This window comes from Talpa occidentalis, unplaced genomic scaffold (genome assembly GCF_014898055.3).
Source record: "Talpa occidentalis isolate TD23 unplaced genomic scaffold, MPIMG_talOcc4v2.1 talOcc4.9, whole genome shotgun sequence".
NCBI lineage: Eukaryota > Metazoa > Chordata > Mammalia > Eulipotyphla > Talpidae > Talpa > Talpa occidentalis.
The window spans coordinates 92,530,103-92,552,701 of NW_023605305.1; the positions used below are offsets into that span (position 1 = coordinate 92,530,103).

Here is a 22,599-nt window from a genome sequence, read left to right on the forward strand (position 1 = left end):
TAAGAAATGTTTGTGTTATGCTAGGATAAAGACATAGTAGGTACAGAAGAGCACTCAGCTTGGGAACAAGAGAAAAATTGATAGTTGAATTAAAAGTTGGAGAACCAGGTAAGTGAGTCTGGGAGTAGGAATTTGGAGTTGAAGAGGAAAGAGATAAGAAGGATCAAAATCATAGAAGTGAGAAAGAACAGGTTATCTTTGGGGAACTGTCAGTCGGACTGACACCCCTTGGGTGTCATTGAAGACAGGAAAAGGTGGTGAATGAGATGGTAGCAGGAAAAACATTCAAGAATAAAGCAGGAAGCAGGGGGCACCTCTAAAAAAGACTGAGAAGGGCCAGCGATAAGGACAGGCCGGAATCAGAAGGAGGCAGGAATATCTCAGAAGCCAGGGGAGAAATGGTCAGTGATGGTAAGTGGTGCAAGTTACAGATGACAGGGAGAAAAGCAGCAACTAGATTGTTAGAAATCTAATTTCCAGTGGTTGGAAAAGTGAATGAAAGTTACAGTAAAGGCTGTGGGGTTGATGCAGCTTTCAAGTAGATCAGCTGTGAGGAGGGGGAGCTGGGAAGAGACAGAAATAGCTAGACGTGGTGCAGGTTAAAATTAAGCCTTTTTAAAGCTGATTTTAATAATTGTTACTGCATAGCGCTTCTTGTGTGTCAAGCACTTTTTCTGAACACTTTATAGAAGTTTTAATCCATGTCATCCTCATGGTAACCCACTTGTGTCAGTGGCAGAGCACTGATTGAAACCCCAGCAGTTTGACTCCAAAGTCCCTCTCTTTTATTTGCAGGGTAAAAATGTTTTGACCATCCCTCCCCCAAAAAGGTTGCCAATGAAAAAGCAGAGTTTGAGAGAGAAGCAGCATAAATTCATTCCCAAATAAAACAAAGAGTTATTAAGAAACCATCTGTTACCATACACTGTTTCAGATGACAGGTATACAACACTAGGGGAATTGACATGCCAGCCTTGGAAGCCTTTATTCTATGGGAATAAAACAAGCAAAAGTCAATTATATATATCAGAAGGTAGTAAAGTGGTAGAAAAGAAAGCCTATGAGGACGGTCGGAGGTTCTAGCAGCTGAGATGAGTTTTCAGCATTCCCAGCTTCCTCAGGGAAGGTGGCTTTTGACAAAGGAATTGAAGGAGGTGCTGGAACAGGCCATACAAATGTTCTACCAGCAATCCAGACATAGGGAAGAGCGAGATCAAGAGACATGTGTACAGAGTGTTAACAGAATCCTTCCTCTCTGTAGGAGACTCTGACTTTCTCAACCTTCTAGCTCAGTGTCCCTGGAGACCTGAGACAGAATGGTAACCATGTCACTAGGCAGCACTGCATGTGGTACAAGTGACTGCTGACTGCTCCACTGCATCTGAGCTGGGAGGACTAGAAATGCCTGCAGGAAGCCATACCATGGCCTTCCATGACTGAGGTGACACTTGTAACTGGGCATGTCCCTCAGATGTGGAAGATGTATCTATTGAGTTGCAGAGATATTGACACCTCTGGAGAATAATAAGACTTTTAGGTTAAGGTGACTCCAGAACCTAGCTACAGAGGATCTCTTTTCTTTGCAGCTGAGAAGCTATGGGCAGGAGAGGCTCAGGGACTAGCTCCTGGGCAGCAGTGAGGACCACTGCTGGACAGTGGGGAAGATTCCCCCAGAGTGGCTTTCTGCCTTGCTAATGACCTGTGACTCCAATCCTGTAGCTAAGTGATTCTGGTGCCCAGTGAGGTTGAGGATATCTTATGTCTGCATGTTGAGCTGAACCTAGAAAGACCTTTGGTGATGTTATAGGCTTGAAGAAGGGGTATCCTGGCCTGTTCAAGTAAAAGCCAGAAGGCCAGTGTGCTGGAGCAGACTGGGTGAGAAGAGGGTTGATGAATGAGGCCCAAAGGGCAACACATGCCAAGTCAGGTAAGCCTTGTAGACCACTGTACAGATTTTGACTTTGCTCTGAGTGAGATAGAACATATTTGAAGTATTTTAAGGGTTGTCATTACATGACTGATATTTTAACAAGACACTGTTGAGAATATAGTGTAGGGACAGGATGGAAGCAGGGGTTTATTTAGCAGGCTAATGCAATAGTCCACGCAAGACATGAGTCAGATGGCTTGAAACAGGGCTGAAGCAATGGTGGGTGTGGGTGTGTGAGGGTGTGTGTGTGTGTATGTACATATATATATATTTATATATATATAAGTAAAACACTAAGATTTGCTGAGAGTTTGAATGTAGTGGAGAAAAAAAAGAAATCAAGAATGACTCTTAAGATTGTTAGGCCTGAGCAACTAGAAAAGTTTGTTTTTGAGCATGGTAAGTTAGAATCTGTTAGAGATCCAAGTAGAAATACTAAGTAAGGCAGGATCCTTTCCAACTCAGAAGTTTAGGGTCAGAGAGGGGTGGCCATCTTCCAGGGGGAAGGATTACCCTTGACTTGGGTACCTTCTATCATAATGGGAGTCATGGCCGCAGAGGCATCTTATGGAGGGGAGGGGGCAGAAAGATTGGAGTTTATGCCTTATGGTTTCTGTGAAGTTGAAGAGACACCAGCTGCAAGAGTGAGAGGGAAGAATGATCACAGGATGTGACAACAGGGAAGGTAGTGACTATTAGGAATCTTGGGGAGAAGGTAAAAAATTTGGAATGACCAGTTTGGGAAATAGGGGAAGAAGGTGACATACATCAGCAGGAGGTCTAGACATCTTTATAACTGTGCTGGTTACCTAGCACTGCCACAAGATGTGGTTCACCAGCCCAGGAATGCTTTCTCGTGTTTAACTTACTGCAGGAGGATGAAATGCAGAAAAAAAGAGAGCACACAGAAAATCTATAAGAACTAGTAACTAATTTGGAGCAAAATGATTGTAAACAAGAGCGTATACCTAGAAAATAAAATAAACATCCTTTGGGAGAGGTGTGCACAGTGAGTTCAAGAGGAGATTCAAGCACAACTTAAGCATCTTTTCCTGTACGTGGTGAGGAGCACCTTCCAGGCCACAGCTCCCATCGTATATCTGCTATAGAGAAGCTCTTGATCCCTCCCTCAACCCCCACCTACCACCCAGCCCAGCACCATGGCACTACCTGCCACCGTCAGTGCCCACTTCTCAGACAGGAGACCTAACCCTGGCCCTCTACACACAGGCTTGTTTCATGCTTACAGCTTGTAAAAAGAAAGTGGATGCAGGTTGACAGCAAGTGTAATCTGAGGTGTCAAGGTTCTACAAAAAGTGAGATGCCCCAAAGGAAGTTTGCATTGGAATCTGGGGGCTACTAGGCTCAGAACTCAATAGCGTGGACCATCCTGTCAAACATCCCTGAGTACCAGGGACTTATCAGGCAGTGCTAGATACTGAAATACCGTTCTCAGCTATTAAAAGAGATGATGTGCCTTTTTGAGACAAAATAACTGAGTCTTCAGATGATGATGCTAAGAGAAATAAGACAGAAAGTGAAAGACAGTTGCCTGATGGCCTCACTCACTGTGGAATATAAATAACCAAGACAACAAATTAGAAAAACAACAAGAATAATTCTTAGACTCTGAAAAATATACTTGCAACCAGAAGGGATGGGGTTGGGAAGGGAGGGGTGACTAGGGGAGGGGGGTTGGGTTGTGGCACCAGAGAGTTGGAGGGGAATGAAGGACCTACAGATATGGAGGTGTGAATTGTACACCCAAAATTATAGTTATATAAATTAGCGGCAAATCAATAATTAAAAAAAAAAAAAAACAAGAGAGAAATACCATGCAGTCCTGCCCTCATGTTGTTAATAGTCTGAAGACCACAGAAGTACAAAAGCAACATCATTTACTGAGTCAGTGTCTGAATGGTGTAAACTTCGAGAATTTTAAATGATCTCAACTACTAAAAATTAGGAACTAAAGGAGGTGATAACTGAGCCAAGATTTTCAAAGAATAAGTCTACACAATCAAAGATATTTTTGGAAAGAGGAATGAAAGAAAAAATCAGCATAAAGGGAAGATTTTACATGGTCATTTCACACCACCCCATGGACTTGTATGAGAGCACTTTGGGGACACCTTGCAACGGGTATCATTCCTATGCACAAGAAGAGTCATCTCCCAGAGTGACAATGGCGCTGTTCTGAGTAAACACTGGTTGGGCCTGTGTGAGAATCTGTACATATTCTGTTTAGCGGCAGACGAGTCCCATTTTCAGATGCAAATCTTGAAGAATAACCAGTTAAGTAACTTTTGAGATATGAGAAATGAAAGATGAAGGCATGAGAGATGCGGTAAGGGTCCAGACCTCGGGCTGACTCTCCAGCATATGTTTTTACCCCTTGTGCTCTGCCATGGGATATAATGAAACCATTATATTTATACAGAAAGTGTGGCTGAATTTTGGTTTGTTACACAGTATTTTTAGTATAAAGGCAAGTTTAAAGTGACTAAAAGAGGAAAATAAATTGTTATATAAAGAATCAATTGTCTGAAATTCAGCTTAAATGTTTAAAGGTTATTCATTGTATACCTACTACGGGAAGAATAATTTCCAATCTAAGACCAAGTACACTGTTTACCTATAGTAAGCATTAAATAGGCAAGAATTAAAATAAGATATGTTACTAAGAAAAAGTAAAACCACACAGAATCCATATTATAGATTAAAGGAATGTTCCTTCGGGGTAAATCTGAGCTTTTATTTTAGTTCTGCTGTGATAATCCCCTGAAATTGGCTTAATGATTGATAACTTCATAAACAAAGGGTTCTCTATGAAACTCAAATTCCTTTCCCATTTCCAAGGTGATATTATCGTAGTTACAATGTTTTTATGCCTTGATTCTCTATTTGTAAAACACAAATGCAGTCCTTTCTGGTCGTAGAAAAGCAGTTAACTCTTCAGGTTGGAAAGCAGAAGAGCCAGATCCAAGGTAGGGTTAGAAGAGCTCCCTGGGTGATTGAAAAAATAACCCAGTGCTTTTTGACTGTTTTGTAAATGGCTTCTTCCCATGGCAAATAATAGTTGATGACTTGTTCACTCCTTAAAGATTATGTTCAAATAGGTTTAATACTACACAGCTTTGAAAATACTGGGGGATAGAAGAAGTTATTAACTATCAATCGGAGTGTTGATTCTTTCTGGCCCTGATATAAAAGGATTAGAATCAACACTCTTGTCTTACTCATCTGACAAATATTTATTCATTTCTGAGCAAGTTGCTATTTTCAAGACTGCTATGGAATAAGAGCATGTATAAAAAGCATTCCTTAGATTACATCAGTCCGCATCAGAAACAAATATAAACTCATTGTAAGCCAGGAGCATGCATGTACCCTATTCCTGTACTGTCACAGTCACACACCCTCAAGGACCATTAATGTAAACACCAAACTTTGAGCTATAAACAACGCTAGTCCAAAACACAACACACTTGATAAAATAGACCAAATCCTGAAAGGTCAACATGTTGCTTCCTGGAAAAATAAGATTGCTTCAGATCTCTGCTCAGTTACTTCAGGTTATCTTATTAAGACCAAATCCAAAACAGCCCACAGGCAGGCCAGCCGTTACCAAATATAGAGTTAGCAGTTAGAAACCAGAAACAGGAACTGTGAGACACAAGCCCCCTGAAGCCCTAGGGGACTGCTCTGTGCCTGTTACACAGGAAAGACATTTCCTGCTTTCTGAAAGAGAGAGAATGATCTCATGGCTTGAAACCACCTAAAGAAAAAAATTCTTAAGCTTAAGCCAGCCACCAAGAGCAAACTGGTTGACAGGAGACACTGAAGAGTTAGGGGCATTTGAGTTGGTCAGAGTTGACCCCATTTTCATTTTTGGTCCACACTGACATTAATGGCTGCTTCTCTGATTCAGGCATTTAACCCCATGGCAAATGGCCTTCAGGTAAAAATACTCACATGCCAGTCACTGGAAGGTACAGTAGTAAAAATTATGAGTCCAGAGGTTTTCCTTTCTTTTGATAGTGGACTCTGAATTCTTGCTTCTACTTCCTTCCCCACTTCCCATTCACTCTCCCACACTATCCCGGATTTCTAGTCCATCGTTTTCTTTTGCCAAATCTGAATTTAAAGAGAATTAGAAATTCTTACTTAGATTAGCCTGTTGTTTAAGGAAATTCAGAATGCGGATAAAGTAGCAGATAAAGACCTCATCTAAGATATGTTTTGTAAAGGTTCTGTGGACCCGTGACACCTTCTACCTGTGTCTCTGGAGAATATGAAACAAAAATCATTTGATAGTGAAAATAAATTTAAAGAGCAGCCTCTGTCATCTCTGGAGGCATGGTGGTGGGTGCAGTAGAAAAAACGCTTCCAAACTCCTTGTTCTATCTAGTGAAAAAAATATGCCTTAGTTAGGGCTTCCTTGGTATGGTGGTTTATTCAAACCGTTATTTTTGATCTTCCTTAGAACTTTACTTCTTGTCATCTATCACCTTGACAATTTAATGCGCAGTGAATTCCTGGCCATGAGAATAATATATGAATGCCTTTTACCTCACCCTTTTGGGTTTAACACAAGGCATGAATCTAAATGCTTTTCTTAGATCATTGGATGCCATCTAATGCCAGCCAGTGACTAAAGAACATTTCCCTTTATCTCACTATTTTGGATTTTTCTGATTGTGTTGCCTATTGGTTACTTAACAATACATTTTTTTCCTCAGATAACAAAGCACTGACAATGTTGGTGGATTTTTGTTTTTGTTTTTTATGTGAAGCAAATAAGAATTGCCATGTATTTAGTTATTATTGATCCTGGGCTATAAATCTCCAAAACCTGTGTGTAGCTAGATTTCCTATGATATGGGTAGATGTTGTATTTCTAATCAGCACCCTATACTTGGAACCTTCCCAATTTGTTAATTCTATGAGGCAAACATCTACTGTTCCCTTTCTTCCCTAATTTGGTTCCTATCTTTCTCATTTCACTGATAACACTGACTATATCTGCATACTCTCGGCCACGTAGAGACCCTGTGTGAGGATAAGGCTGATGCTGGTTACATTTTTTTAAAAGATTTATTTAGTTATGCATATAAGAACTGGGGTACAGGCCAGAGGTGTGGGGGTGAGAGGATCACCAGAGACAGAACGGGGAACAGAATAGGCAGATTGACTGAAATACGCTGTGAGGGGAGCAGTGGGCAAGACAGGAAAGGTCTGCTGCACCATGTGGGTATCTCCCCAGCCGGGGATCGAACTCATGCTTCAGTGGCTAAAGATAGCTTCATAGGCTGCGTCCTAACCCCTTGCACCACCAGGGAGGCCCATGATGCTGGTTACATTTTAACTGCCAGAGTAGTAAATCTCGAGGTTCCATCTGGAGTCTTCTGTTTGGCATATATAGAGTGTTGCTCCTTCTTTCTCTATGTGACTGTTTTCCTTTGTAAACTACAGCACATTTTGGTGGGATATTTTGTAATTTCTGCTGTCTTGGAACATTCAGCCTTTATATAATGAAAAAATAATTAAGCCAGTGTTATTGTTGTGTGTTCACTTTTTAAAATATAAAGTAAAACACACTCAACTAGAGAGATACATACCAACTGTAAAAGATTTAACAAATAGTAAGAAATCATTCACATAGAAAACAAAATCAAAAATTATCAAGCAGGGCCTCCCCTGGTGACGCAGCAGTTGAGTGCTGGGCTGTGAAGCTGCCGGCAGCCTCTGCAGTGCCAGTTTGATCCCTGACTGCGGGCAAGGGTCCCACATGGCTCGCAGACCTCTCCTGTCGCACCCGCTGCTCCCCTCAGCAGTGTATTTCGTCAGTCTGCCTGTTCTGCTCCCTACTCTGGCTCTGGTGAATTCTCTTACCTTCCCGCACTTCTGACTGTACCCAGTGCTTGTATTAATAAATAAATAAATCTTTAAAAAAAATTATTGATCATCTGTGAATTAAACTAACCAAGAATACACAAAACCCTCACTAAAAGCTTTTTAATGTCTCTTAAATGACATGTAAGGTAATTTGAATAAATGGAAAGGCATTGTACATTTTTGGATGGCATGGACTTGATATTATTAAGTTAATCAGTCCTCATAAATTATGAGTTCAAAGCATTATTAATAAACTTTACAATCTTACACTAAAATTTAGGGGAGGGATGATCATTTATGTTGGTGCAGGGGAGAACATGGTATAAGGGAATAAAAGGAAAGAAAGCAAGCTAGGAGAGAAATGGGAGATGAGGAGGAGGCATAAAAGGAGGGAAAGAAGAGAGGGAGGAAGAAGCTTTGCAGGAAACAGTAATATACTGTATATTAAGTCTTTCTGGGAAAATCCAAGTTCTAGATAGTCTATGTAGGATGTTTTAAATTATGTTCCTAAAAATAAGACTTTTCAGGCAAAGTAAAATTTAATTAATGTCTATCTAAAAGTTTCTAGCAAATAAAGACTTTCAACTTTTTTTTTAGCAGCACTTGCTATTTCAAAGAAAAAAGAAATAAAGGTTTAATGGTACCTATGACTTCTTATCATGTAATAGCAAGTTCAAAACATTAGCTTCCCTAAGAAGACCTTTACCCAGCAAAATTGGGATCAGCTATTTTAAATTTGAGTTGACACCTTCCTGTTTAAGGCTATGTAACCTCAAGTTCATATGTTAGCATAGGGGATGTTGATGTTAACTTTTTAAATGTGGGGACTGGATATGAGACTCAGAAAATGCTTAATGTGTGATGATAAAGTATTCTAGAAATTGCTCCCCTCTGGATGACATCTATGCGTGATTGTTTGGGTTAATCAAGTTTATATTTTTAGAAGCGCTATACTTTTTTTGTGGCTACTTAGCCACAAAACTTTTCTTTAATCAACAGGCCAGCAGCTACATTGTGATTTTACTTTTAAGAAACCTCCTCTGCTCACGGGAAATACAAAACCTGGACTGATTTGTATAATATCAGCTAGGTCAAATAAATTTAAAGCAAAAGTTTAAATCTATTCCTAGCACATCAAACAAGAAATGTGAACATTCCCATATGGTTTTAGGTAAAACATACAGCTTTTCTGAGGCTCATTTATATTAAATTAACAGGATAGGCATTATTTCCATTTCAGATTCAATGTGGGAAAAAGTGATGATAAAATAAATATGTATTATTTTGATTCTCTTTATAGATTTCAGTTGCCTTGTCTTCATTTAGGACATTTCCATGTAGTCCTGAGTGTGATTGGCTGGGTCTTTGGCAAACAGATTGAGCAAGGTCTAAGGTTAAGGACAAAATGACCCAATTCTTCCCTCCCACAGCTGCCTAGTACCCTCTTTCAAAAGACTCTGCAGGGTGCTACAGAGAGATAGGACAAGATCAGGCAAAAGACTATTTCATGAAGCTAAGCTCTGGTTCCAGACCTTACTGTCAACCTCCTGGCGAGCTAGGCCAGACCTTGGATAAGTCACTGGGAATTCCTTTGCCTAAGCACTAAAGGTCTGCATGACCAGAAGACGATGAGGAGCTAGACAAGGAGCCTCCACAGAGTCCTTCTCCACACTTTAATCTCTGCCTGCCCAGAGCAAGAAAAAAGAAACACAAGCAAGGAAGAGATAGGAGGAGGGCTAAAAGGGGAAAAGGGAAGGCAACTGGAGTCTATAAAGAGAATCAAAATAATACATTTTTATTTTATCATCATTTTTTCCCACATTGAATCTGAAATGGAAATAATGCCTATCCTGTTTATGTAATATAACTGAGCCTCAAAAAAGCTATGTTTTAGCTAAAACCATATGGGAATATTCACATTTCTTGTTTGATGTTCTGGGAATAGATTTCACCTTTTTCTTTAAATTCACTTGACCTAGCTGATTGTTGAGTCTCCCTAAAGCCAGGAGGAGAACTGCAGGTTCTACTCATGGTCCTCCTGGGATGTGATCTCTTCCCAGCAGAGGGGCAGTTTAGACACATCACATCACATCTTCTTCAAGAAAGAAGAGAGAAGTCGAGATGATGACATGCGAGAGGAGCTCTGAAGAGGGAATTCAATTCTAATCCCAACAGAGAAGAGTCCTGCTTAAATTCAGGGCCTTAACACCTTATGCACACCAAGGTTCAATGCTTTTCCTTAATGTTACCATCTCTGCTTTTTACCACCTCTCCTAGAAGTAAGGAAGAGCAAAGAAAACTCTTGCGTTCTCCCTGAGATCAGTCATCTGGATGATTTAGAAATGAGAAAAATCCATAACTGAAATTTACCCTATATGGTTAAAGATCTCTTTGCCTGGAATGTGTGGGAACTTTTTTACACAAATTAATAATATTTCTGTAGTTAGTTTAACTTCCCAAAAGCATAATAACTTAAAAAAAAAAACCTCCTACAAGACGATATACCTGAACTACTAAACTTGCCTTGACTTTTGCTTTACCTGCAAGTCTTCTATGATGTTACAACAAGGTACCTGTTTCTCTCACAAATAGATTGGACCACAGCCTGAAAGTTGACAATGTTCACTTGCTGAGTAGTGCTATGGCAATTTATTCATCATTTGTTATAATAAATCTCTAATCATTTTGAAGCAATCTTTTGAGCACAATTTTTAAAATTTATTTGGATGCATCCAATGTTTAGAACTAGGCTGTTTGCACATTGCATGTGGATAGTCCAGAGGATTTATGTTTCTCTTTGGACTCTCCCAATTTCTTTTATCTTGCTCCTGCTCACAGATTTATCAGTAAACTGTATGGTGTCTAGAGACAAGTCGTGTACAGAACTAAGATTACAGCCCTGGGGACGGCTTCCAAAAGAGCATCTCCTTTATTATTTCAAGAACATAATTTTACATATTTCAAACTTCAAACAACCAAAACAAATTCTGCTTGTTATGAATCATAAACTGTATGTTCCTAGTGTTTATCCACAGTTTTAATATGGCCAATGAATCTTCTCACAGGGATTTTTGACTTTGAAATGAATGCTTTCCACTTCAATCTTAAATTAACATGGACCAAATACTTCACCAGCCCAATTGTCTTATGATATATGTCATGAAACAAAATGAAAAAAGTTGTAAATCCTACTCCTTCATTTTTGAAAAATATTTTTCTAATCCCTTGTTTGTCATGGAGCAGCTGTCCTCAAAATAGGAAAAACCATATAATGCAAACACAACCAGTAAGACACAAAAAATGAGAGCATTCGATTACTGTAAAATCTGAGGCTAACAAAGGGTTAAAAAAATTGTCACTAGCAAAGGAGCAAAGAATATGCAATGGAGCAAAGAAAGTTTGTTCAATAAATGGTGCTGCGAACACTGGGTTGCTACATGCAAAAGAATGAAGGTTGACTACTACCTCACACCATGCACAAAAACCAACTCAAAATGGATTAAAGAACCAGACATAAGACCTGAAACCATAAAATATATAGAAGGAAATATAGGCGAAACACTACATGACATACACTTCAGTAACATCTTTAAAGGCTCATCACCCAAAGCAGTGATAGTGAAGGCAAAGATAAACAGCTGGGACTACATCAAATTGAAGAGCTTCTGCACAGCAAAAGAGACAGTAACCAAAACACAGAGACGCCCCACCGACTGGGAGAAAATTTTTGCATACAACACTAATGATGAAGGACTGATCACAAAAATCTACCAAAAACTGATGAGACTCAACAAAAACAAAGTAAATAATCCAGTCAAAAAGTGGGCAGAAGAGCTAAAAAAAAAAAAAAAAAAAAAACTTCTCCAGGCAGGAAATGCAAATGACCAATAGGCATATGAAAAAATGTTCAACATCACTTGTAATCAGGGAAATGCAAATCAAAACTACCATGAGATACCATCTTACACCAGTGAGAATGGCACATATTAAAAAACTAGCAACAACAAATGCTGGCGAGGGTGTGGAGAAAAAGGAACTCTCCTGCACTGCTGGTGGGAGTGCTAAAGATGGAGCTTCCATATGATCCAGCAATTCCACTCGCAGGTATTTACCCAAAGGACACAGAAACATTAATTCAAAAGGGCACCTGCACCCTTATGTTTATTGCAGCACTATTTACAATAACTAAGCTATGAAAACAACCCAAATGCCCAAAAATAGATGACTGGATCAAGGAGATGTGGTGCTGGGCCTCCCCGGTGGCGCAGCGGTTGAGCACTGGGTTGTGAAGCTGCTGGCAGCCTCGGCCACGCCGGTTCCATCCCCGGCCTCCGGGCAAGGGTCCCACATGGCGAGCAGACCTCTCCTGCCACCCGCTGCTCCCCTCAGCAGTGTATTTCGTCCATCTGCCTGTTCTGCTCCCTGCTCTGGCTCTGGTGAATTCTCTCACCCTCCCGCACTTCTGAGCGTACCCAGTGGTGGTATAAATAAATAAATAAATCTAAAAAAAAAAAAAGATGTGATGCATATACACAATGGAATATTACTCAACAGTCAAAAAGATAAACTCATGCAATTTGAAGCAATATGGTTGGAGCTGGAAGGGATCATGCTCAGCGAAATAAGCCAGAAAGAAAAAGAAAAATACCGGATGGTCTCACTCACAGCAGGAATCTAGAAAACCTAAATAAGGGACCAGGAAAAAGACTAATTATAATAAAGTAAAAATCAACAAGCCACAAGCAACGATAAACCAGAGACACACTGGGGGGTGGGGGGGAGTAGGATCAAAACAAGGGGGGTGGGAATTGTATAGGGACTACGACCAAGATGAAAATGCATACATTGTGCAAAAATGAAAAACGATGTAAAAAATGTATAAAATAAAAAAAATGTCACTAGTAGTGACACTAATAGTGTCCCTAGTCATCCTTCCCCTCAGAAAAGTCAGTGGAAATCTACATTCACAGCAGTAGGCAAATTGCCTTTATTAAGTGAAATAGCAAAATGTAGACTAGATCCTCATAGAGATGTGAGGGTTCCTTCTTCATTTAGGAATAGATGGGGGAGTGCTTGCTGTGCCTCTTTGTTTCCCTTAAATGAGTCAGCACTTAGCTCTGGCTTTAGGAAACACTGGGGCTGACATCATTCGGCACTTTGGAGGATGCATGAAATGAGTTGTTTGATTTCAAAGGTAGTTACAAGCCAAGTGTTTCCAGATGTTCACGGGCATCTGATTATATAAATGTGTGTAGTCGCCATTGTTGTGGTTTTCTCGGAGGGGGGGTTACATTGTTTATTTATTCATCTTATATTCATTGCTTATCTGCTTTTGTGCCAGACGCTGGCAGCTGGCAACGAGGCGTGGTGCCTACCTTTGAGAAGCTTACTGGTCTGGGAGATAAAATCATAAGAAACTAGACAATTATGTTATGTTTTCTTAGGTGTGTGGTAGAAAACGGGAGCAAAAAAAACTGCTCCAGTTCTACTTAAGTGTTTTTGACTTGTTCTGTATATGAATGACTCAGGAAATAATACATTAGCTTTTACGGTGTTTAATTCTAATGCCAGACTAGTGGTACTTAATGTTCCTCAAGCATAGAAATTTCTGATGATACTTAAGAAGAGTGACTTGATGTCTGGATTTTAATCATGTATCCAAGAAACCTGTAACAAGTGCACCATCATTATGTGTTATCACTGGAAAAACTCAGAAATTCAAAAATCCAAATTTTAATCAGTTCACCCTCCAATCCATTAGTTTTTCCCCAGAGACTGACTCCATGCCTCTCGGCGCCAGGGTCTGATTTTTCTCTTTCTTTATTCCCATTGGGGAAATGAGCAACCAATAAAAGCAGACTTTTGCTCAGCCTTGATGTTTATTAATAAATACCATAAAATTTGGCATTTTGCTTTGGACCGTTTTTTTTCCTGTCTTTTCTACCTAAACTTCCTCCCTACAAAGTGTGTTATTTCCTGTTCTATCATATAAGCTTTAAACAGCATCAAAAAAGAAAGCAGATGCCATGTGCACAGCAGGCAGGAAATGATGCCACTTCCTTGCAGTTAGGCTTTTCCATCTCCACTGGAGACAGGTGCTGGTGTGTGCTGGGAGCGTGCTGCTGTGCATGAGGTGCGTGTGTGTGTGTGCTGGGGAGCACGCGGCTGTGTGGTGCTCACGAAGGTGTCTCTGTGTCTCAGTGCTAGTTGCCCCCAAATCCACATGTACTGGACCTAGATCTGGCAGGACCAGTGAAGACATTTGTTGAAAGGGAAAGCATTTAGATGTTCCCCACTTTGGAATCATCATCCCTGCCTTTTCCATTCCTTTTCTTTCTCATTAATATATTTTTGTAATTAAAATATTTTCAAGAGTTAACCTTGAAAGAAAGCCTGCATTTTCAGAGTTAATGTTGTCCCTGGTTATGGTAAATATTACATCTTTTGAGGATAAATGGTTAGTTTTCTGGTGTCCTGTGTCTGGGAACACATGCTTAAGATTGTATATGAACTGATCACTTAGTGGTATGAAAGTTCATCCCTATCCCCGTATCTCCATCCTGTTACCTAAGAGAAAATGGTCTGCCTTTGAGAGAAAGAGTGATAGTCCCTCCTTTCAATGTTTTCCCTTGCTCTCCCCAAATGCACCCCTCTGCTCCTGTCTCTGGATGCCACAAGGTCTTGACCTCACCATCTCCCACTAACCTATCCAAGTCCACTAAGTCTGAGGCCCAAATGCACTGTTCCTACTCCTTGAAGACTTCTCTACTCCCTCCAAGCCTGAACACTCATTGTACTCACCACCATTCACTTAGTATAGATTCTGCCTTGTTTGCATGCCTGTTTGACTTTACATGAGGCTATTTATGTCTCCCCAACAAGATTGTAAGTGCTTTGATAACATCAAATATTGGTCATATGCCCTTGATTTTCCTATGATGCTTAGCATATAGTAGATGTTCAGTAAGTTTTCATTGATTAAAAAAAAAAAAAGGGTGTCCTTAGTATCTCTCAACAAGCCCTGGGGAGTAAGCCTCTGGATTCTCTTTCTTGCTAGATCATTCTTGGGTCAGCAGTGATAACTGTTTTTTTTCTATCATATTGGGGGCAGATCTGGACATCAGCTTCATGCAAGAGCCCTTTGGCACCAGCTATATGTGAATCTTAGGGGTGGAAGGTAGCAGGTGAAATTAGTCACCTTTATATTCACAAAGCTGCCTTTTTGTCTGCAGTCTATCTGTTTGTATGAAAGTTGACATAACAAAGTGAAAGTACTGTCTTTATTCCCCCCACCAACATCCTTTCTATCCCCTTGCCCCACCCTCTTAACCTCAGAGTGCTCGTCTGTTTACTAAAGCCCACTAACTATTGTGAGGCTTTCACTTTATCAAACCATCTCCAATTTAAAGGTTCAGGATTTGTCTTTGTCATTCTGACTTTGCTACACATTGTTTCCTCAAGCTCCCTCCATTTTTGCTATAAATGACCACATTTCATTTTTCCTTATAGCCAAATAGTATTCCACAGTGTGGCTGTACTGCATCTTCTTGATCTAATCAGCTATTAATGGACATTCAGGCTGATCTGTGAAGCACTGTCTAAAAAAAAAAAAAAGCCACAATCGATAGACCTGGAATAGAAGTTAATATATTGGAATGATGACACCTTGTCATATGTGGAAAATTCTCTTATTTCAGTGATAATATAGTCATAACTATGATTTAAAATCCAACTGGACAGATAACTTTGGGGTTATAGTTCATGTAAAAAACACAGTGAATTTTATTGATAAAGGTGTTGGAAAATAAATATTTTCATGTGCTGTTAATGGGAGATGTATAAGGTAATTCTTTTTTTTTTTTTTTGGTAAGGAAAGGTATTGGGCATTACAAGTTTATTTGTGTGGCCCTACTTATGCATTATAACTCTTCATAATATTAGCCTTCAGACTAATGTTATTATTATATTATAATATAATTATATATCATATATTATATATAATATATGATATATAATATGTGAAATATATAATATTATATTCAAACTTTTTTGTTAAAGCACACTCTCTCTTCTGGAAAAGGTAGTAAAGCAAATGTTACATTTCAGAAATACTCCCTCTGCTCAAACATATAAGATAAAGTATAAAAAGAAATAAAACAAATACAAAAATGCATACATGGATGCAACAAGAAGATAAATATTTCTGTGCTACACGAATGGAGTACTGAGTGGGACCAAAGCAACAGCCGGGCTCTCTTCCAAAAGTAGGTGGTAGCAGCCAGGAGCTCAGCTCCTGCCAGTTAAGGGAACTAAAAATGCACAAGCAAGATAAGCGACTGGATCCAGGTCACTGTTTGAAGCCAAGGCCCCCACTCCCAAAAGGAAGCCAAAAAGAATGGCAATAAGTGGATGCTGGGGCTGGGGCTTCAGAGGAAGCAGTGCATCTGGGGTACCTCCCAACCAAGAACTGAGTTGCCCCCACCCCCACTCTCTCCCTGACTGGGTCTGTGAAGTGCAGATACCACAGTGGAACATCAGACAACATGATAAGACCTAATCAGGCACTAGGGGCCTGGGGATGGTACAGGAAACCACAAAAGAACCCATGAAAGATGATGACAAACAGGCTCCTCCACCCAGCCTACCACCCAGAACTCTTGAAGAAAACTGTGCTAAGAAAGCCTGTCCACAAAACTAGCAGTTGAAACATTGACTCACTCCACATGACAGTAAGATTTGAAACAATGAAGATAAATGTATTTAGGGTGGTCAAAGAAATGAAGATATAACATGAAAGAGTAGGAAGCAGGTAGATATAACAAGAGAGTTCTAAGTTTACTCAGAGATCAACATAGACATAGGACTGAAATCTCTCTCTCTCTCTCTCTCTCTCTCTCTCTCTCTGTCTCTCTCTTTCTCTCTCTCACACACACACACACACACACAGACACACACACACACAGAGACTGAAAGATCCATTGGGAGGCTCTAACATACATACATCTAATAGGAATTGAAGGAAAAGTAGAAGCAATGGTGAAGCAATTTTAAAGCAACATTCAAAGAGATATTTGCTAAAATTTTCCAGATTTGAAGAAGTCTGTGTTCTTAGCTCTAGGTTTTGAACAGAATTAATTTACAGCCTTTCAAAATTAAAGTGAAACTATAGTAGATCTGGGATGAAAGGTAAAATCTTAAAAGCTATTATAGTGAAAGTATATCGACTAAGGAACAAAATCAAACTAATAGCAGGTATCTCATAGCAAAAATTTCAGCCAGAGGAAAGTAGGTAATATTTTAAAGTGCTGAAGGGAAATTCCTGTCAACAGAGAATGTTATAATTTACTAAACTTATTAAAAAATGAAAGCAATATAGACATTTTCAAACAAGGTATATGAGTTTTCTATCCATAGACCCTTCTTAGAATTACAAAGGGACTTACTGCAACCAAAAGGAAAATGGACCCAGAGGTAGATAGAGGATCTAAGAAAACAGTGAGCATAACATTATATTTATATTTTAAGAGGGACTGACATCTAGATGGTGTTGATTATTTCTCTCCTTGGTATTTCCACATGTTCACATTTAATTTTGCCTTCCCAGGAGTATTTTATACTGTATTTTATTTTATCAATGTCCCAATGGACATTGCTAGTTATGACTATTTTATATTCTTTTAAAAAGTACCTTTTAGGCCTCCCTGGTGGCGGAGGGCGTTGAGCGCCGCAGCACTGTGAGACTGTCCGTGGCCTTTGTGGCTCGGGTTCGATCCCCGGCCAGCTGGAGAGCAGCCCACATGGCGCGGCAGAGACCTCTCTGGGCTCGGCCGCTGCTCCCCTCAACCATGTGTTTCGGTCCATCTACCTGTTCTGCTCCCCACTCTCCCTGGTGAATCTTCTCATCCCAGCCCCCGTGACTCTGGCCTGTAGCCCTCTTCTTTAAAAAAAAAAAGTACCTTTTAATGCAGAAGATAGAGTCCTCCATATGCATTCCTTGTCAAGCCCTGATGAGTCTGGTGTATACTCTTCTTGATCTAGGTCTGTACATGTACATTTATATGGCATGTAACCCATGTGATCATAATATGTATAATGTTCTTGCACCTTGAATTTTTCACTCTCATATGTCTTAAAGATAACACATTGGCACACAGAGATCTACTTTATTCTAAGGACCACAGAATCACATAGGGTGGATGTGCTCTAATTTATGAAGAACATCCCCAGGATCATGTGCATTTAGTAATCTTTCTATTAAACTAATCTCAAAAGATGACATAGGACAGAAAACAGATAGAGACAGAGATAGATCAGCAGCTGCCAGAAGTTCACTGCAAGGTTCAGCACAAGGGAATTCCTTGGGGTGTTGAGATTCTTCGGTACCCTGTTTGTGGTGATAGTTTCAAGAATGCATGTTTGAAAACCCAGATATTTACTTTGCTTTGATAAAAACCACATTCTTCAAGTTGGATTAAATGTTACCTATTATTATTGCTGTTTCATCAACTTTTCCTGTATTTTTAAAATCATTCTTTAATCTTTATTTTGTGCCTTTGGATTGGGATTCATTTTTTAGGAGTCTGTTTCACAGATTTTTTTTTAATTCAAACTAATTACCTCTTTCTTTTTATAAGTGAATTTAATTCATGACATTACTTTGTTCATTCATTTGATTATTTACCACTATTTTATATTCTGATATTTTATTTCTATTTTTTTTAACTTTCATGTATATCTTTCCCTCTTTATTTCTGCCTCTGTCATATAGATAGTACTTTTCACATGTTTTTCTCATCCTACCTCAGCTCATTAGGAAAACTATATTTCTCTAATAGAGAATTTATAATTTCTTAGAACATACAAAGTTTTTAGGTGTCTTTACTCCTTTCCAAGCATGCGTTAACTACCCAGTGAACTATCCTATTTTGTTGTTGCAAAATCTCATTAAGTGGTCTCATTCTAACCTCAGTTGGTCTTTCACTCATACAAGTGTGATATTTTCTCAGCTCGTTACCCCAAGTGGGTTCTGCTTTTCCTATTTTCACATCACTGTGATGTAAAAAAGACTGAGAATCGCATAACCATCACCAAAGAGATAACACACAATCAAAGGTGCTGCCATGGACATTAAAAATGTAAAATAGGTAAAGTTACTAATATTAAAAGGCCCTTAGGGTGCATTGGCCATGCAAGGATTTCAAAAAGTGATAAATTATCTATATATTCCATTCAAAAATGCATTTCTTCACTGACAGGAAATTTTACATAAATTTAGAAATTTGATTTCTTTTCCTAGATGTGGACATTTTAGGCATTGTTTGGTGATTGTTTCCCCTTTTTTAAAGAAGCTTGAGGGTTTGCTTTGTTTCTCTAGAAAACACACCCCCTATACCCTTACAGAAAGCAAAAGCAAAGAAGTCATTTATGTCATTGACCTTAAAATTATGGAAACTGAGTCCCCCCCCCCCTTAGGATGATTTGCAAATGAGAACTCATGAATGCAAATTTTATTGAGTCCATTTTTCCAATCCCTGCAACCCTTAAACTTCCTTTCCATAAATATTACCTAGATATAATCATAGTCATGGAACTATTTCTCCCAGAACTTTAACTATGATGGCTTGAAAAACATTTTATACACCTAGATGTCAGCTGCTCCTTAAGATTTAGAAGATATTGGGTCAAACTGCAGTCCATACCCCTTTCCAGGTTCTGACAGATTTGTGGAAGGATTAGCTCCTTCTGATTAGAATTTGTTTCCATGGAAACCATCCCATGCAAAACCCTGTCTGTACAACTTTGGTCCAAACATGAACTTTGGCCCCTTTTTGCTATAATTGCCTCCAAAATCCATTCATAACAGGTGTGTGTGTGTCAGATTTTATTGAAGGTTTGGGAAGACTTGGAAGGTATGTCCCCCTAGAAGTGAAAATAAATATTTTATGCTCTATCCTTCCTACCATATTGTCTGACCAGTTTTCTTTGATTTTAGCTGCTCTGCTCTGCTGGCTCACCACTTCCAACCTCCAAGCCTCTTTATACCAGTTTGGGGCAGGACTTCAGCTGTAGTTTGCTGCCCGGCTTCACTGTCCTTGGCTCTCAGTGACTTGTTTTCTCTCCCAAGCTAGTAGAGATTTTCCTTAACAAAGATGATTTCATTAAGAATATTCTTGGACCAGGGCCTCCCCTGGTGGCGCAGTGGTTGAGCGCTGGGTTGTGAGGCTGCCTGCAGCTTCTGCAGCACCAGTTCGATCCCCAGCCACTGGCGAGGGTCCAACAAAAAAAAAAGAAAATATATACATATATATATATATATATATATATTCTTGGACCAGCATCTTGGACAGTAACTTTTGCAGCTTGCTCTATTTTAATCAAATTCTCTTGTTCATCTTGCTTTTTAAATAGTTTTCTACCCCTGCTCCATTTCTCTTCTCTTATTTTCTCCCTCCCCCTCTATACAAACACACCCTATAGTTCTAGTGTCAAGCCCTTTTCTGCAAAGACAGTCTGAAGATTGCACTTCGAAGAAAATGATAGAATTCCCCTAGTGGGGACGTGTGCATGAGCTGTGGTAATGCTTTGAACCTTAGTGTCTGTGGACCGCCACCCCCCAGCACTTTTCCTTAGGCCTGCGCAGCAGCCTCTCTGTGATTATCCCTATGAAATTTGTTGTGTAGCATTTCTTTGAGGCTAGTTTTGCCCTCTAATCTTTCAGTTACTGGGTAGGTAAACAGAAGCAAGGTACAGGTTTAATTAGGTAAACATCTCATAAAGAGCAAGAAAAGTCAAACAAAACCTTGAAGACCTTACGGCTACTACTATTTGCAAAAACTCTCTTAACCCTTTTTTTAAGGAAGGCTGGCTACCTTATTTTTTATCTTATTTCTCTTTTTTACTAGATCTTTCAGCATGTTGGCTCTTCGCCTCTTTCCAACGTTGCAGTGTGCAGAATTACTGTTTCTATTAAAAATAGAGTATAACTTCCTTCCTGTCTCCTGTAACCATTTTACTGTTTAAATCTTCCTACTGTTTACTGTTTATAGACTTCCAACCTAGTCTGTTCCTCGTCATTGTCCTGGACTAGGCAACCTGACACCACATCCTCAGTGACTTTCACTCCTCAAACTTCTCTGTCCCCTGCCGAGTCTTCCTGTGATATGTTCCCTCAACAGCATAAGCATCTCTGTTTCTCAGTGACCAAATCTCAGTATTTTCTCTACACTGTGCTCATTTCTAAGTAATTTGTATCTTTTGGAATACAGTTCACTGTCTTTCCCATCCTGGGATTTAGGCAGGCACTTTTAAAAATATATATATATAGATTGAAGATTGAAAGAAATGTGGCATCGGGAGGCTGATGGAAACTTCTGAAGATCATCTGTGGTACATTCCTGCAGGGGGAGGTTCTCTACAAAACCTTCCCAGCAGAAGCTGGGGGAAAACTGTGTGTGGTGGAAGAGCAGCAGCCTGCTCTGCCACTTCCTAGATTTGTGAACTTGAGCACAAAGTTCTCTGAACCTCAGGTGGTTTCTTCTTCTGTAGACTCGGGGGAATATGGTCTACCTCTGAAACAAGCAATACGGTCAGCCGCGAGCCTTTGTGCAGAATGGGAAAAGGCATCCTCGCTGTGTGACAAAGCCCCAGTGTCACGGAGCATGGGGAGCACATGCAGGATTCCAGCCCATGTTTGTCCCTTTGCTGGGCACCCTGGCACAGCATACAGCCTGAAACCCTCGTCAGCAGCCAGGCTCCAGAGGGCTGTCATCTTCCACCAGCAGGAGCAGGCCTTAGGGAAGTCTGGGCGAGGGGACAATAGCAGGTTGCTTGGCAGGATTTAGCACTTAAGTAGGTGTCTTTTTATCTTCTAACTGATCTTGCTTTCGCACAGTTCTCTATTTGCACCACACCATTTAAAATGTCATATTAACATATTAACTCAGAGGTGTCACTCTCGGAGAATGTGCTCAGGGAAGCTTGTTCCCTGCTGGTCTCTAGCCCTCCCCCTCCCCCTCCTCCACAGATTGTTGGAGCATCAGATGAGACCAGGAATGGGAAAACAGCCCCATCATAACCCCAAACACTGAATTCATATTGGTTTCTCTTTTACTTTCCTTTGAGAAAGCTAGGCATTTGTCTAGACTTTCTGCTACTGTTTTCTACACCTGGGGTTTCCAAGGTAGGCTGGACCCAGAAGAAATAGGAGGGAAACTCCACTGATATGTAAAAACTTTGATTTATATTTATTTGAAATTTAAAGGGGAAGGAATTAAACTGGTCTAACATCTTTCATAGGGGTTGACAGTACTTTATGGATTTAGCTATAAATAGATATATACATATTGAGGAGGTGTGCTCCATCTTTTTTCTCTGGTACAGGTAAGTGGTACAAATGTTTGAGGACCAGTGCTCAATCTCACACCACTGTAGCCTACACACCTCTGAACGTGACCACATTTACCATTCTTCCCTGCCTTCTTTTGTTTTATACAGTAGGTGGTTGACCCCTGCTTTATCATTCAGGACTTCACTTTTATAAATATTATAGTTAAACTTCCTCTCTCCCCCAACGTCATTCTTTTGTCATCTGCATAGGATATGGAAAGAAGTAAACTTTTTCATGAGTCATTTGTGTAAGGCAATTTGTTGCTTAGGATGAGTCGAGTTGAATTCTTTCAACTCATAAAATAAAATGTGGGCTCTGGGTCCAGGTGGTGAATGTGAATCTGAAATTGGGATATAAGAGTACCTGGCTTATCAGGTTAAGGTGA

General features: G+C 39.8%; 1 protein-coding gene across 4 annotated transcripts in view; it reads left to right on the plus strand.

Moving 5' to 3' along the window:
• LRRC8C (leucine rich repeat containing 8 VRAC subunit C) overlaps positions 1-22,599 on the plus strand; it is a 99,807-nt gene that overhangs the window by 73,404 nt on the left and 3,804 nt on the right. Inside the window, exon 1 of one of the 4 annotated variants that reach the window (XM_054691460.1) lies at positions 1,176-1,927. The exons of the other annotated variants lie outside the window; for them this stretch is intronic. Coding sequence (XP_054547435.1) covers positions 1,895-1,927 — 33 coding nt within the window. The 5' untranslated portion in view covers positions 1,176-1,894. Of the gene's footprint in view, positions 1-1,175; positions 1,928-22,599 lie in introns of those variants that run through there. 4 annotated transcript variants of the gene reach the window in all.